Source organism: Amphiura filiformis, chromosome 4 (assembly GCF_039555335.1).
Source record: "Amphiura filiformis chromosome 4, Afil_fr2py, whole genome shotgun sequence".
NCBI lineage: Eukaryota > Metazoa > Echinodermata > Ophiuroidea > Amphilepidida > Amphiuridae > Amphiura > Amphiura filiformis.
In genome coordinates this window covers 73,806,829-73,822,631 of record NC_092631.1, presented here as the reverse complement: position 1 = coordinate 73,822,631, position 15,803 = coordinate 73,806,829, and the positions used below count along the sequence as shown (strand labels likewise).

The following is a 15,803-nucleotide window of genomic DNA, read 5'->3' as shown; positions in this document are numbered from 1 at the left end:
AAAACACTTGTATCAGACACCCCAAAATATGGTACAATCTTAGCGACAATGACTGTTAAAGTAATCCGGGATTATTATCTCGTCACTTCCGGACATCCATTTCAGGATAATGCAGTCACTTATTTAGCTTATTTGGTGCAACTCCAAATTTAACACATTCGTCAGCAACATCTTGCCACATTGTTCGCATATCTTCAGCTTTCATTTTCCATAAACGCTCAAGAATTGACCAGCCGCTCTGATTTATGAGTAAGTACTCATTGCCTGGATGTAATGTGTACTGGTGCAGACATAATACTAGAGATTGAGCAAATCTTGCAGCCTGGCAGACGTGGAGAACCCCCGGGGGAGAACCTCTAATTCTGTTGGGGTTAGTGGATTTACATGTTGATACCCTGCTAGGACGGCTGCTGAAACTTTCAGTGGGTTGGTTTTTGCTGCCTTTGAAAGAGACATGTACATCATACTGATGCCGACGTCGAAGATCAAGCAATTATACTCGGCAATATCAAAGTCTATGACTCCGCAGAGCTGGTATGTGTTTGCTGTACGTGAATCCAAAGATACAACCACGTTGGTATGGCTAAAATCACCGTGCAAAATACCCGGGGCAAAATACCTGAAAATATGAAATAGAAACAGAATGCATTTACGCTATTTCCGATACGGGAGACCGGGGAGTGTCCACCCTTGGGGAAAGACCGCTCACCATGCGTTTCTAATGACATGAATGCTGGGAAAATACCAAGATTACGTAATTAGCTGGGAAAGTACTAAGATTATGTAATTAGCTGGGAAAGTACCAAGATTATGTAATTAGCTGTGAAAGTACCAAGATTATGTAATTAGCTAATTTTAACTAATGCGCAAGTTTGCAATTTTTAAGCTAAACTGATGAAATATGGTGCAAAGTGGAATAAATGCGCGCGTAGCGAGTGAAAATGTGCACTTTTGGGGCTAAAATGGGCAAATATGATGTTATCTAATATAAACTGGAAACCAAAGCGTTAAAAAACAAACCAAAAAAAACACCACGCCAAATGTAAAAAAAAACCGCCAAATGTAAAAAAATACACTGACCCAACGTTAAAGCTCCCTCTTTGACGTCTAACGGCGTGGCGTGTCCCTTAACAACATGCTTAAAGACTATGATTACATGAAAATAAAAAGCGCATGTTTTGGAATAATTGTAAAGGACAAAGTATCACTTTATGTAACCTTGGGAAGAAGAGCGATAAGGAAGTGCTTTTCACGAGGCATCACTTTTTGATAAATGTTTGTGCACACGACAAAATTCCCAAATGGGAATCAAGGTCACTCATTTGCCCCAAATCAGTTCCTCAAGAGGCGGAGCCCAGTTTCGGTAAGGGCCACTCATAAAACGTTCCTCTTAAAAATTCGTCATTACTTTTCTTATTTTTCTAGAGCGGGCGGAGGGGTGGGCCGCCTGGATTCATCCCACATCCACTTTATCACGACCCTGATTTGGAAAATAGGAGATGCAAGGGCGCATACCAATATCAAGATGAAAATTGAATAAATACTGTTACCCTTTCTGAATACGTCTTTCCTTTGCAACACCCTATCTTCAAATTTTCTGACAACATCTAGAATAAGTTCCTTCCTTTTCTCGTCTTTCATAACATCTATGTACTTCAGAAGCTCACTAAGACTCCAACTAGCTAAAGACAATGTTAATGGTTTTTCTTTCAGGGATCCAATGTCACCTGGATAGCTCTGTAATAATGAAAAACATACTGTAAGTTGTATTAAGATTATAATGTAGGTTTAGGGTGTGGGACATTAAATATTAGTTGACTACATGATGTTGTATAATGTTGTGTGCTGATGTGAATGTACATGCATCTGATTACCGATGTCGGATGCTTCATGTTATTTTGTTGCTATCTCTATATCTAATTACGATAGTTAGACAGTTAGCTTAAAGTAACACTCCAGCAATCACAACATTATACATTATATGTTAGAAAAACAATAATCAAGCACGAATCACGTGGTTTTATTTAAAACAAACTCATATACGAATAAAAACAGTCGGCTCTCAACACGCGATATTCAAAATTCCCGAGACAAAATTGCCTGTGGCAATGACGTCATGTTTATTCGAGGTCAATTATTGTCACCATTTAATGTGTTACTGGGACGTCATTGCCACATGCAATTTCGGTGCCCGGGAAATTTGAATATCGCGTGGTGAGATACGGCTATTTTTATTTGTTTTTAAGGTCAATATAAGTTTGTTTTAAATAAAACCATGTGATTTGTGCTTGATATTATTTTCCTAACAATTATAAGGCATAATGTTGTGATTGCCGGAGTATTCCTTTAACAGATTTACCTCCAGACTCTTGTGGAACTCTGCTAATAGCTTTCCCGCCTCGTAAAATATTTCGATTTCATCAGCAGGCAAGACATTCTGTAAAATAGTTCCCTCCATATACGGATACACTCGCACCATAAAGCGTCCATGTAATCTTTGGTTCGTTTCATTGTCATCTATACAGTTTAGATAAGGAAAATGGTAACATAATAAATAATTCAAACTAGCTTCCCTGGTTGTATCGTAATGTTGGCGTGATCCTACAGTTTGAGTTTTTCGTACAAGACCAACGTACCAGGATGAAGCATTATAATCAAAATGGCACTGTACAGTGGCGTAGCTGGGATTTTTGCCGGGGGGAGGGAGTCTGTATGGGGCGGGGGTCCAACCCCAACGTACCCGTCACATGCAACCCTAATCGACAAAAAGTGCACTTTACAGAGTAAAAATAACAAAGAATTTCTGATGCTAAACTGTTCAAAATAGCCCACAAAAGTTTTAGATTTAGATGGATATATATACTCCACTTTTTGTGTTTTTGTAGGTAAAATACCCATATTTGGAAAATGGCAGCTACGCCACTGACATTGTATATCATTATACAGGCTTGACATTAAATATGGAATATTTTTTTCGCAAAAATTCCCAGACTGTTCTGGAAGGGGTCTACATAAACTGCTAAATATTGGGGTATGTCGGGAGATGATTTCAAATAATACTGTTTAATAGAAAATGTGCTTTCCCATTAGTTTATCTTATGGCGCCCATATTGTAGTAAATTAGCCTAAAATGGCGGATTTACGGACATTGAATTTGAGTTTTGTGGGAGTAAAATTAATTTGAGCAACATTATTCTGATATTATCAAATTTATTGAGGTTTGAGGTGATATTAATTTTTCTGAACCTAAATACCAGTAAGTGCTGGTCAACACTGAAAATGCCCTTGTAATCTACCAGTTTTGAAAGTGGGAGGAGCTTAAAAAATATGGCTCTTTAAAGCGGTACGCACTCAGACAGTTTGAATAGTCCCCTGCACACCGTCAACATCCCTATATCTTCGTGTTAAAAATTGCCGTGGTAGTACGATAAATCCTCACGTTTTTCAACAACTACGCATGGTGATTTTGAGCTATTTTGTTCGAGATAGGCCGTGCGACTCAGGCTATGCATACAATTTGAGATTTTGAGAGCCGGCCACACTGTTTCTATTCTATGTTTTACGATTTTCGCATGATCAGTATATGGCTGGCCGTAACCGCCACAACGTGGAGCTGCTACGCGTAGCTTACTTTTCGCTTCGCGGAGCTAAATTGACCAATCATGTTAGATCTTTTCATTCCGCGGAGCCAGTTGATGCATCATCGTTCCAGAGAGAGAAAACTCTTGCCAAAATTAATGTTTACTATGTGGATTTTAAATGAATCGAATGTAAATAAACCACAAACAGTTGTACAGAATCAATACCATTGTTTGATTAGTGTATAGTCAATGTTACCTTGCATGCATGTGCCATGTGTGTGGCGTGTTTGTTTGTTTGTCTACTGTGTCAGGCCAGGATCACTGACACCCACGGTACTGATACTGTCATACTATCACGGTGATCATATTGTTGAATGTTGTTGACTTTAAAATAATCATGATGCAGTCATGTCTACAGTAGAATTCACCACGACCTTTGAAGGACTTAAACCCCATTAAAAGCTATTAAACCAAGATAACACTCAATGAAAACAGCTCAACTATGTTACATCAGATCTTCTCTGGTTAAATACACACTGCACTTGTGTCTGTTTTACCTGTGCAATGAACAATGAGCTGGTATTATAGTTTCAGTTGGGTGAATGATTATAAAGCGAACGCAAGGTAACAATACTGTCTGGGCTTTTGTTTACGAAATGAGACAATAGTCTGCTTATTGTTAACCAGCGTTCTTGAAAATGAGAAGCATAATGGTTTGCAGACTTAACACGGTTTAGAAATAATTTGTTCATATTTTTTGGTGTTACCTGTCGTTTACATATCCTTGCTAAAACACAAAAGTACCAATATTTCCAAACACCTAAATTAGCTAAAAATTTAGGAAATGTTACAAAACTATATTTTCTAGAATTTCAGAGAATACTTTAAATATTGACTGGTTATTTTTTACACAGTGACGTCATATAGGCAATGGCATAATACTTCTAACATACACTAGGTCACGCGTCAATGGTGAGCGCACTGAGTATTGTGTATAGGAAAACGGGCAGTACCGTAACTACAGTATGTATGGCCTACTACTAGTATATTAAGTAAATCCGAACTGGTTTGCTGAAGGTCGAATTCCGCAGGCCACGCCGCGCAAGATGTACAAATCAGCTCCCGGCGTACACTGCAGATCGCAGAATTGTGTGCATGGTTTACCACCACTCTGCCTAGCTATATAGTTGTGTACAATACTGTATGAGTTTCTTGTGAGTGCATGTCCATCTTAATAATAAGTCGGTTCGTACTTTTCATAAATTAAGTTTTGAATCATAACTATCGTGACCGAGGATATCTTGCAACTACGTGAAGCTCGTCTGGCAAATTCTTAATGACTAAATTCGCTTCACGTAATGAGTAAGTCGTACTTGATTGGTCAGTTTTACCTCCGAGTAATGAAAAACTCTAACATGATTGGTCAATTTGGCTCCACGGAACAAAAAGTCAGCTACGCGTAGCAGCTCCACGTTGTGGCGGTTGCGGCCTACCATATTAGTATCCCATATGATATTTCTATTGTAAGAAAATTTTATTTGTTGTCACGTAAATCACAGGTTTCGTTTAAATGTACTAACTGGAAATTAAATGTACTAATTAGTGAGGACCGGTATTTTGCTGTGGATATGTTTAACTGCAATTTGCGGGTAAAAATTTGAAATCCTGGGTAAAAATTGTGATCATATTCAACTCTTTGAGAAATAATAATATAAAGGAATGTATGTAAAATCCAGCTGCAATACAATGTACATTATTGACACACTATCACGCTCTTTATCTTCGTCAATAATAGAATAATCGATTTCAATCGAATTGAATGCATGAGTTTGTAGTTGACTACTGAGCGACCTAAGCGATCGATTGCTAGCCAATCAGATAGAACTCCTTTTCTTGCGTTCAGTGAAATACCACTCACCTGTCGCTCACTACCACTCGCCCGTCGCTCACCAACGGAGTATTAAATTTATATTTATCGTATAGGACGTCGACGGTGTGCCCTGGGGCCAAATTTTACAAACTTACTGTACACACAAAGAAATATCGGGAGTTCATTGGACAACCACAGCAGTGGTCGTCATACGCCAAGTGTTTCTAGAATTCCTATAGAATTGAGTGAAAATGAAGACCGAAAAGATGATGAGAATTCTAAAAATTACATAGAACCCCGCTAAAGATCGCTGTTTCGTTTTTATGGTAATCTAATCTTTTTTTTTTCTGAAATCAACTTAGGGGTTATATGCGAATAAAAAAAAAACACACCATCTTTCCTCCTCGACAAAAATCGGAGTTTAGACTTTCTCGTGGCAATCCAATTCTTAGTCTCGCGCCCAAACTGCATGGTCTGTTACGAACGACGAGTGTTAGGACCGACATAAATCGGCTGTGAATGAGACTAGCCAATTCTATCTTGTGTATGATATTAAAGTAGTAAACTCTTTTGTAATGACGGTCAAACAGATTTTTTATATAACCAAAACTCCTATTGTTGAAAGGACTATACGCTATAGAATTCAGTATAATTGTTGGCTAACTGTTTGTCACAACCTGCAAGACATGACTTGGAGATGTTTTGTATGTAAAAAGAGACACCTGACTGTGCAGTCTCTACGCAGGACAACCAATTCTTTTGTTATGCAAGGCTCACTCAGTCATTTAATGAGGCAATACAAACGATCGAATTTGGTGTTGAAATGAGCAAAATTTTGAGTTACACCTTTTCAATGTAAAACTAATTTTCTCGGCCAAATGAAAAGCAATAATTTTAATTTTTTCAGTAAATGTCAGGAAAAACTGTAATAATTGATACTGTTTTTTTTTCAAATCCTAGTGTTAAACTTAGGCGTGAAATTCAGTCATTTAGTGTAAGATTTTCGATTTTGATAGGCTTCAACTCTGCCCGCGAGCCTTTTTTTGGATCAACCTTTTAGCTTTTCAAAGTAATATAGTTCGCTAAAGAAGGATTTTTCCCAACTTTCTAACGCACATCACCGTGAGCGATATATCATAGTTTTGTCAGAATTTCCGTTTTGATTCCATAATTTTTTACTACCAGCTGAAAATTTTTCAAATCCACGCGTGAAATCTTAGGCTAATACTAGCATTGTGGCTCGATATCTCTGGGTGCCCGGCCTGGCTGCAGTGTTGCCAGAACTTCAATATAGCAAAGAAATTACCTAGTGTTTCAATTGTCATGAAGGTGACTGGGTATAGTGCCTTTTGTTTGTGTTTGTTTGAAATTGCTTAAACCCACCGAAAGTCATAATGAAGCAGCCAAAACAATACAAGGTTAAACATAGGAAGTTTATAACAACCTATTAAATGACCTAAAGGAAAAATCATTTATGGCAACAATGAGCCTTGCATTGTAAGTCCACCTCACACACCTCTGCATCCACCCCACCCCCATAGGCCTACATAATATTACATACCGGTACCTAATAATATTTATATAGCACGGCTATAGCTATACATTTAGAAAGTAGATCCTATAGCGCTAAATTATGACAAATAGGCCTACACAAACCCGAACGCAAGTCTGAAGGGTGTAATGAAAATGCCAACCCGCGATGGGGGGGTCATTCAAAATTCACCTGGAGATAGGAGGGACAGAAAATTAAAATCCCCTATAATAACACGCGAATTTTTCTAGGTTTGGACAGTGGATTTTCCCATGGACCTCATCCTATGTAAATAAACAAACAAACAAACAGACAAAATGGTTTTCATAATCATGGAATCCATAGCCCCTATAAATTGAAATTGCAGGCTATCACGGGAGCAAATTTCCAAAATTCACCTCATTTACCAGAACGTCCAATTGGGGATTTGGGCTACCAAATCGCTGGTCAGGCAATCCTGGTTTTTAATGGAAAAGGGACCTGGTTGACAACAATTGAAATATCGATTATTTCTGCTGGTTGCTCTCGAGATAAAGTACTGAGTTTGACATTTTCGGAGCATGAAGGGAAAGGGTAAAATAAAAACGGAAATTCTGACAAACGATAATATCTAGACCCACACGATCTCCCTTACAGAGGTGGGAAATATCTTTCTTTAGCAAACTATATTAGTTTGAGACGCTAAAAAATGAATTCCGTAAAAAGCTCGCGGGCGAACTAAAGGCCTATAAAAATCAAAAATATCACACTAAAAGACAAAATATGATGCTTGAATTTTAACACCAGGATTTAAAAAAAAATGTATATCCAAGCACTATGTTTTTAACTGACATTACTGAAGAAAAAAAATATTGCTTTATATTTGACCGAGAAAATAAATTACACAGCAAAAAGGTGTATCTCTGAATTGTGCTGATTTTAACATGTATCGATCGACTTTTAGCGCGACTATGCATTTGGTTGTCCTGCGTAGAGACTGTGTGTAACTATACATAATGTAAACGCAGAAGTAAAAATCGACACGAGTGACAGGAGAGATTATCCTTGTTATATCGTGTGAGGGCTAGTGATATATTGTTCCTTTGTAAAAAGTATCGAAACAATTATAGATGGTCAGATATATCGGGAACTGAAATATATAGGAAAAACCTATTTAAGGGGGTACTACACCCCTGGGCCAATTCTGTGCCTATTTTTGCATTTTCTCAAAAATTATAGCGCATTGGGGACAAGTAAGATATGTATATTATAGGGGCAAGGACTACAACTACTACACTGGAAGTTTTATTTTAGCACAGACAACAGTTGTGGAGTTACAGTCAAAAATGAGGGAAAACCAATATTTGATCAATAAATCAATAACTACTTGCTTTGAGTTGCTGAATTTTCAGTACAGTAGTTGTAGTCCTTGCCCCTATAATATACATCTTACTTGTCACCAATATGCTATAATTTTTGAGAAAAATGCAAAAATAGACACAAAATTGGCCAGGGGTGTAGTACCCCCTTAATGTATATAAAGCGCAGCTTCCTCCTGCGCATTTTGATACCTCTTTTGTTGCTCTACGATATCATTTGGTTGAGTTATGAGCGCTTGAGTGTCTTCAAGTCGGATTTTGAAAGTTGCACTTAGCTCCTATTCAAGCCAAAAAAATCAAGACAAAAGACACCGATGTGCTCTGTTTACTTAACCATGAACTTTACTTTATTTAACTCCTTCGACTTCTAACTTCAATACTTGCTACTCTTTACTTATCTCTGACTTATCTCATGAACTCTTTCTGTTGACATCTCAATACTTGGTGTGCCCACCATCACTGTCTATCACTGTCTAGCACTGCCTGGATTCGTCGTCGCATGCTCTGAACAAGATGTCTTACAACGCATTTGGCTTGAATAGGAGCTAAGTGCAACTTTCAAAATCCGACTTGAAGCCACTCAAGCGCCCATAACTCTACCAAATGATATCGTAGAGCAACAAAAGAGGTATCAAAATGCGCAGAAGAAAGCTGCGCTTTATATACATTATATAAGTTTTTGCTATATATTTCAGTTCCGGACATATCTGTCCATCTATATTCGTTTCGATACTTTCTGGGTTGAGTTTATTAATTGATCGATAAATGTTCATTTTAGGGACAGTTGGACTAGCTTTTTTTAATTTTTGATGTAGGGATAAGCTTATAACATTTGATATCAGGTGGGGTCATTCAATTTCAGCTGCACGTATTTCATCTTTTACGAATGCCAATTGTTGGCGAAGTTTAGGAAATATCGTCTCAAATCCCAATAAATTTGACAATAACAAAATAATGTTCCATAATTTAAGACAAATTCACTACATTATTTTGCACCATAATGTTAACTCGTTGGAAGTAAATTTTCTTTACAATTATTTTACACCATTTTTCAACACACCCCGATTAATATTTAGCCCGTGTGGTTTATGTAGACCCCTTCCAGACCAGTCGTGGAATTTTGCGAAAATATATTGCATACTTAATGTGAAGTCTGCCCGACTCAATATCAGTTTCTACTGTCTACATCTGGGAGAACGGGAATGTTCGAAGCATTACTTACAAATCGCATGCCAATTTTGGGAATTCATCTAAGATTCAGGCAAACAAATGGCAGATTGTTCTTTACCTTTATGTGTCAGTTCTGTCGTGAATTGGTCCATGTTCAGCATGCTCAGGTCATCACCAAGGATATTCTGTATTGGTGCTACACATTTAAGGCCATGCTGACTGAGGTACTTTTGAACTGAATGAACAGTTCGAAAGTAAATTGCTTCTTTTGAATCCTCTGCATTCATTATTTTCAAAACAAAGTTGTTGAATATTTTACCTATGTGGATAGTAATAAAACAAAAAACAAAACATGGCAACAATAGAATATACTCATCAAACTTTCTAACGTGTCTAAGGGAAAATATTTCATATACTAAGATAGTTTAATATTTGTTGGAGGAGGAGGAGGAGGAGGAGAAGAAGGAGAAGATGATGAAGAGCGAAAAGAACAGACATAGGCCTTAAGGGGAGGCGATCTTTTGTGCGTAATTATATATAGAGGGCCAGGGGATTCACTCTATCATTATATAAAAATATTTGAAGGAATCTAAGAGCCCTAGGAATAAAAATTGTAGTGTAATTCACGCCAGACACAATTTCTTTCAATGACAAAAATGAATTTTTGTAATCGATCAAAAACCAACGTTTTTACCAATTTTGAATTTAGCCTGAATCCGTAAATATGGCACCTCTCGCCCTTTTACAGGTCAAGACTGTTTTTACCATTATGCAACAAACCATTGTTGAAGCTATTTCACATACATGTTCAAAACACTATAGAGAAAGAATGTGGCCGTGTACTGCTGAAATATCTTTTGTTGATTTCGAATGATAATGTCTTGAATTTGACCTTAAAAATTACGACATTAAAACGTCGTAACTTTTAAGGTCAAATTCCTAAAATCAAAACAAAACATTGCGACGCAGATATTCCCCGACTTATTCAATTTCATCATCGTATTTGTGTCTTTATTATTTGTTTGAGGCCTTTTCCAAACGTTCCTGCTATTTAGGCATAAAACGGTCAATCTATCTTTACAAAATACATCATTTTAATATGTAAACAAAAGGCTAAAGATAGCATTATGAGATTTATCTTTTATTATTATACTCCTCTGATTATCTGCCTCCGCGGCCGAGCGGTAAAGACCGGGACTGATAATTATAATCAATGATGCTTGGAATCGTTGGTTCGAGTCCCATGGAAGCCTGTGGAAACTTTTTTTCTTCAAAATTCATGATCGCATTACGAAATGAGTAACTTGTCGGGAAATCGTGTATCGTATTCTTAAGGTACATATTCCGAGGAGCATAACAAACACCAAATTGGCGTAGTATGACCTTTGACATGCATGCAGTCTTTTGTCGAGAGTGACATGCCCGGGGGGCACTTCCATGACAGATATGCATCATGTGCCTCGGGATAGACCCCCTTTTTCAAACCGGCTTGTACCCAATGACCCCTTTTTTGTGTTATGGTCCTACCTATTACCCAACGACCCCCCTTTAAAAAATCCATGTACTCAATGACCCCCTTTTTCTATTTCCTGCTATACCCAATGACCCCCCTTTTAATTCCCAAATTTAGGTGGTATTTGTGTTCTCCTCCAGAAATAATGAGATTTTTCACATTTCCAAGGTGGCCAAGTTGTTTTTACGCAGTTTGGCACTTATTTATGTGTACTTAATGATACTCTTTTGGCAATCCTGTACTAAATGATTCCCATTTTACTTTTTGTTACCCCAATGACCATCCTTTTTTCAAAGTTTCATACCGAATGACCCCATTTTTATTGTTGTGTACTGAATGACCCCATATTTTTGTAATTGTACATTTGACCTGAATGCCCCCTACTTTTAACATGGCCGAGGCACATCCCTGCCATCTAAGATAGGGAGTGCCTCCCCCGGGGTGACATGGTCTTTCAATTCGTGCCGAGTGTCCTTGGCAGACTTGACTATGCTTCAGTGGTCACGAAAGGATTCAATAGATAACCTCTGCCTCAATAATCCCAAGCTATTGTCTGAAATTGCTCCTCGGAAGATGTATCATAAGAACTCAGCCCTCAAATGATAGTCATTATAGCAACCAAAAGATAAATGTGTCGTGTCATGTCAAAATCAGACTCTTTGGGGCAGGTTATTAATTTTGAGGTTTTTACATATCTTAAATATAGAGATATTTTGCTCCATAACGCCATTTTCCCCAATGAAATCGGACATTCCTAAGGGAAGATAATGAGTTCGTAAGTTATGGTAATATAAAATTGGAAATTGAGATATCGGCCTTTAAAAATATTATTGACAATGTTGAGAGTAGGAATTACCTTGAAAAATGTCTCAAAAATACAAGATGCCAGTTATATTCCGGTCTGAAACTATCAGACAATATTTTTAACATTAATAACATCACAAATTCGCAACAAACCCAAATTGTGAAAAAATCACCCCGGGTAGATTTGTGGCTATTTCTCCATTTACGATCCTGCCCAAAAGTGTCTGCTTTTGACATGACACGTCACAAATGACTGACTATCATTGAGGACTGAGTTCCGCAGTCTTAGACTAGACTGCGGAACTCAGTCCTCGTTATATGACTATCATTTGAGGACTGAGTTCTTACCATACATCTTCCGAGGTGCAGTTTCAGACAATAGCTTGGAATTATTGGGGCAGAGGTTATCTTTTGAATTCTTTCATGACCACTGAAGCATAGTCAAGCCTGTCAAGGACACTCGGCGTGAATTGAAAGACCATGTCACTCGCCACAAAAGAATGTCAAAAGTCAACCGACACCAATTTGGTGTACTTCCGCGCCTCGGAAAATGATGTTTAAGGTTTAGGACTAGTCTTAGACTCGCCTGCCAGTCCTATATACGCCGCACACCGTCATCGTCCCTATATATTCGTGTCAAAAATTGCCGTGATAGTACGATGAATCCTCACGTTTTACAACAGCTACGCATGGTGATTTTGTTCGAGATAGGCCGAGCGACTCAGTTTTTACGATTTTCGCATGATCAGTATATGGCTGGCCGTAACCGCCACAACGTGGAGCTGCTACGCGTAGCTTACTTTTCGCTTCGCGGAGCTAAATTGACCAATCATGTTAGATCTTTTCATTACGCGGAGCCAGTGGATGCATCTTCGTTCCAGAGAGAGAAAACTCTTGCCAAAATTAATGTTTACTATGGGGATTTTAAATGAATCGATTGTAAATAAACCACGACCAGTTTGACAGGATCAATACCATTGTTTGATTAGTGTATAGTCAATGTTACCTTGCATGCATGTGTCATGTGTGTGGCGTGTTTGTTTGTTTGTTTGTCTACTGTGTCAGGCCAGGATCACTGACACCCACGGTACTGATACTGTCATACTATCACGGTGATCATATTGTTGAATGTTGTTGACTTTAAAATAATCATGATGCAGTCATGTCTACAGTAGAATTCACCACGACCTTTGAAGGACTTAAACCCCATTAAAAGCTATTAAACCAAGATAACACTCAATGAAAACAGCTCAACTATGTTACATCAGATCTTCTCTGGTTAAATACCTGTGTCTGTTTTACCTGTGCAATGAGCAATGAGCTGGTATTATAGTTTCAGTTGGGTGAACGATTATAAAGCGAACGCAAGGTAACAATACTGTGGGCTTTTGTTTACGAAATGAGACAATAGTCTGCTTATTGTTAACCAGCGTTCTTGAAAATGAGAAGCTTAATTACTTAACACGGTTTATAAATAATTTCTTCATATTTTTTGGTGTTATCTGTCGTTTACATATCCTTCCTAAAACACAAAAGTACCAATATTTCCAAACACCTAAATTAGCTAAAAATTTAGGACATGTTACAAAACTATATTTTCTAGAATTTCAGAGAATACTTTAAATATTGGCCGGTTATTTTTTACACAGTGACGTCAACCAGGCAATGGCCTATACTTCTAACATACACTATTTGTAGAGGTCACGCGTCAATGGTGAGCGCACTGAGTATTGTGTATAGGAAAACGGACAGTAACTACAGTATGTATGGCCTACTACTAGTATATAAAGTAAATCCGAACTGGTTTGCAGTTTGCTGAAGGTCGAATTCCGCAGGCCACACCGCGCAAGTTATACAAATTAGCTCCCGGCGATACACTGCAGATCGCAGAACTGTGTGCATGGTTTACCACCACTCTGCCTAGCTATATAGTTATGTACAATACTGTATGAGTTTCTTATGAGTGCATGTCCATCTTAATAATAAGTCGATTCGTACTTTTCATAAACTACTTTTTGAATCATAACTTTCGTGGGTGACCAAGGATATCTTGCAACTACGTGACGCTCGTCTGGCAAATTCTTAATGAATAAATTCGCTTCACGTAATGAGTAAGTCGTACTTGATTGGTCAGTTTTACCTCCGAGTAATGAAAAACTCTAACATGATCATGATTGGTCAATTTGGCTCCACGGAGCAAAAAGTCAGCTACGTGTAGCAGCTCCACGTTGTGGCGGTTGCGGCCTACCATATCAGTATCCCATATGATATTTCTATTGCAAGAAAATTTTATTTGTTGTCAGGTAAATCACGGGTTTTATCTTAAATACACTAACTGGAAATTAATTTATACACTAATTATTTGAAATTTGAAATCCTGGGTAAAAATTGTGATCATATTCAACTCTTTGAGAAAATAATTATATAAAGGAATCCAGGTGCAATACAATGTACATTATTGACACACTATCACTCTCGTTATCTACGTCAATAATAGAATATCGATTTCAATCGAATTGAATACATTGCTCAGTTTTTAGTTTGTAGTTGACTACTATAGCGACCTAAGCGATCGATTGCTAGCCAATCAAATAGAACTCCTTTTCTTGCGTTCGGTGAAATACCACTCGCTCGTCGCTCACCAACGGAGTATTAAATTTATATTTATCGTATAGGACGTCGACACTGTGCGCCGTAGTCCGAATAATCAGACCCAGAACAAAATATTAATATCTGACATGATCCTGTTCTGGGTCTGAACTGTTTCCATATGAAATCTTGATGGCAAATTGGACAATAGAAGCACATGGTTCTACGTGACAGCTTTTTAATCCCTATTCATGTTACGTGAATCACGCTATTGTGGACCATCTTTCTGATACTTGAGCGTTTGGACAATTAAGCGGAACGGTTTTTTGTCTACCTCTCTGCTTGTATCACAAACCAGGAGGTCGAAATCGTCCTCCTCGCCGAATACGAAAGTCAGCGTAATAGTACGGCACCGTACCTATAGGAAAAGAAGATGTTTTCATAGGCGAATATCACAATTCTGAAAAACTTACTATCTTGTGAATCGTTCATATTCTCATCGACATGGTTGCCATCTCTTCCGTTCACTCTGACAAAGAAATTTAGCGCACAGAACCCATCTAATGGTTTAACAAATGCAGGTTTTCTTCCATAGAAACGGTGAAATACACCGGCAGCATCATCAATGCTCAATAATGGCTTGTTCACTTCAGCGGAAGCCTCTGACATTATGCGATTATGAATTCGGTTACTTATCTTCCTTAGGCTGCGAAGAAGCCAGGCTGACTATCAGTCGCAAATAGCTTCGAAAAGAAGAAAAAAGGTAGACGTGTGTAACATGCAAATACTATATTGGCGATTGAATGTTGGATATATCCAGATATGCTAATTAGTCACGCCCCCTCATTAATATTCACAGTGAGTATCTAATAAGTAACAACAATGAAGTAAACTCGAACATAAACGAAACCAGCAGTTGTTTTAGTAGCAAAAAGGAAGCTTATTTCACCACCGGTGCCCAATTCGTCACCATGGCACACGTATAACCAACGCACTGAATGGTCTATTGTTCTATTGTGTTCGATTTGAGCGCTGACATATTGGAAAATGTTGCCAATCAATATTCATGAGAGTGTACATTCAACGTCCAATTTTCGAAAATGGGTGACTTGTGCTTGGCAGGTGTAAAATACATCTAATTGGGCGTTTTAAATACGTAACGCATAAAGGCATTGACATCATCGAATGGCTGCCTATAGTGCTGTTAGTGTTAGGCCTATGTGGGGGGCTGTGTTTAGTTTCTATAATAATTATTATAAGGCCTAAATGTATTTGCCATTCCTTTCTTTTCCTTTCTCTGTACTTATTCTTTCCTTGCTAAAGTATCACTCCCTCTTCTTATCACCCTTCCCTTCTCCATCCCCTGTTACTTTTTGTCCCCTCTCAT

The 15,803-nt window shown here is 38.0% G+C and overlaps 1 protein-coding gene across 1 annotated transcript; it reads right to left on the bottom strand.

Annotated features, from left to right (window-relative positions):
• Window positions 1–297: 297 nt before the first annotated feature.
• On the bottom strand, window positions 298–15,154 carry LOC140150369 (hydroxylysine kinase-like). The gene is made up of 5 exons (XM_072172378.1): window positions 14,890–15,154; window positions 9,629–9,829; window positions 2,360–2,517; window positions 1,551–1,737; window positions 298–545 (listed from the first exon to the last, which is right to left on the bottom strand). Exons 1-5 carry the CDS (start codon window positions 15,083–15,085, stop codon window positions 298–300), a joined length of 990 nt encoding a protein of 329 aa, XP_072028479.1. The 5' UTR covers window positions 15,086–15,154.
• Between the last annotated feature and the right edge of the window lie 649 nt (window positions 15,155–15,803).

Coding starts and splice junctions, on each gene's coding strand:
- LOC140150369 (XM_072172378.1), bottom strand. CDS start 15,085: ATGTCAGAGGCTTCCGCTGAAGTGAACAAGCCATTATTGAGCATTGAT. Junction 9,830..14,889: donor TATGAACGATTCACAAGATA/GTAAGTTTTTCA, acceptor CTATCCACATAG/GTAAAATATTCAACAACTTT. Junction 1,738..2,359: donor AGTTCCACAAGAGTCTGGAG/GTAAATCTGTTA, acceptor TCATTATTACAG/AGCTATCCAGGTGACATTGG.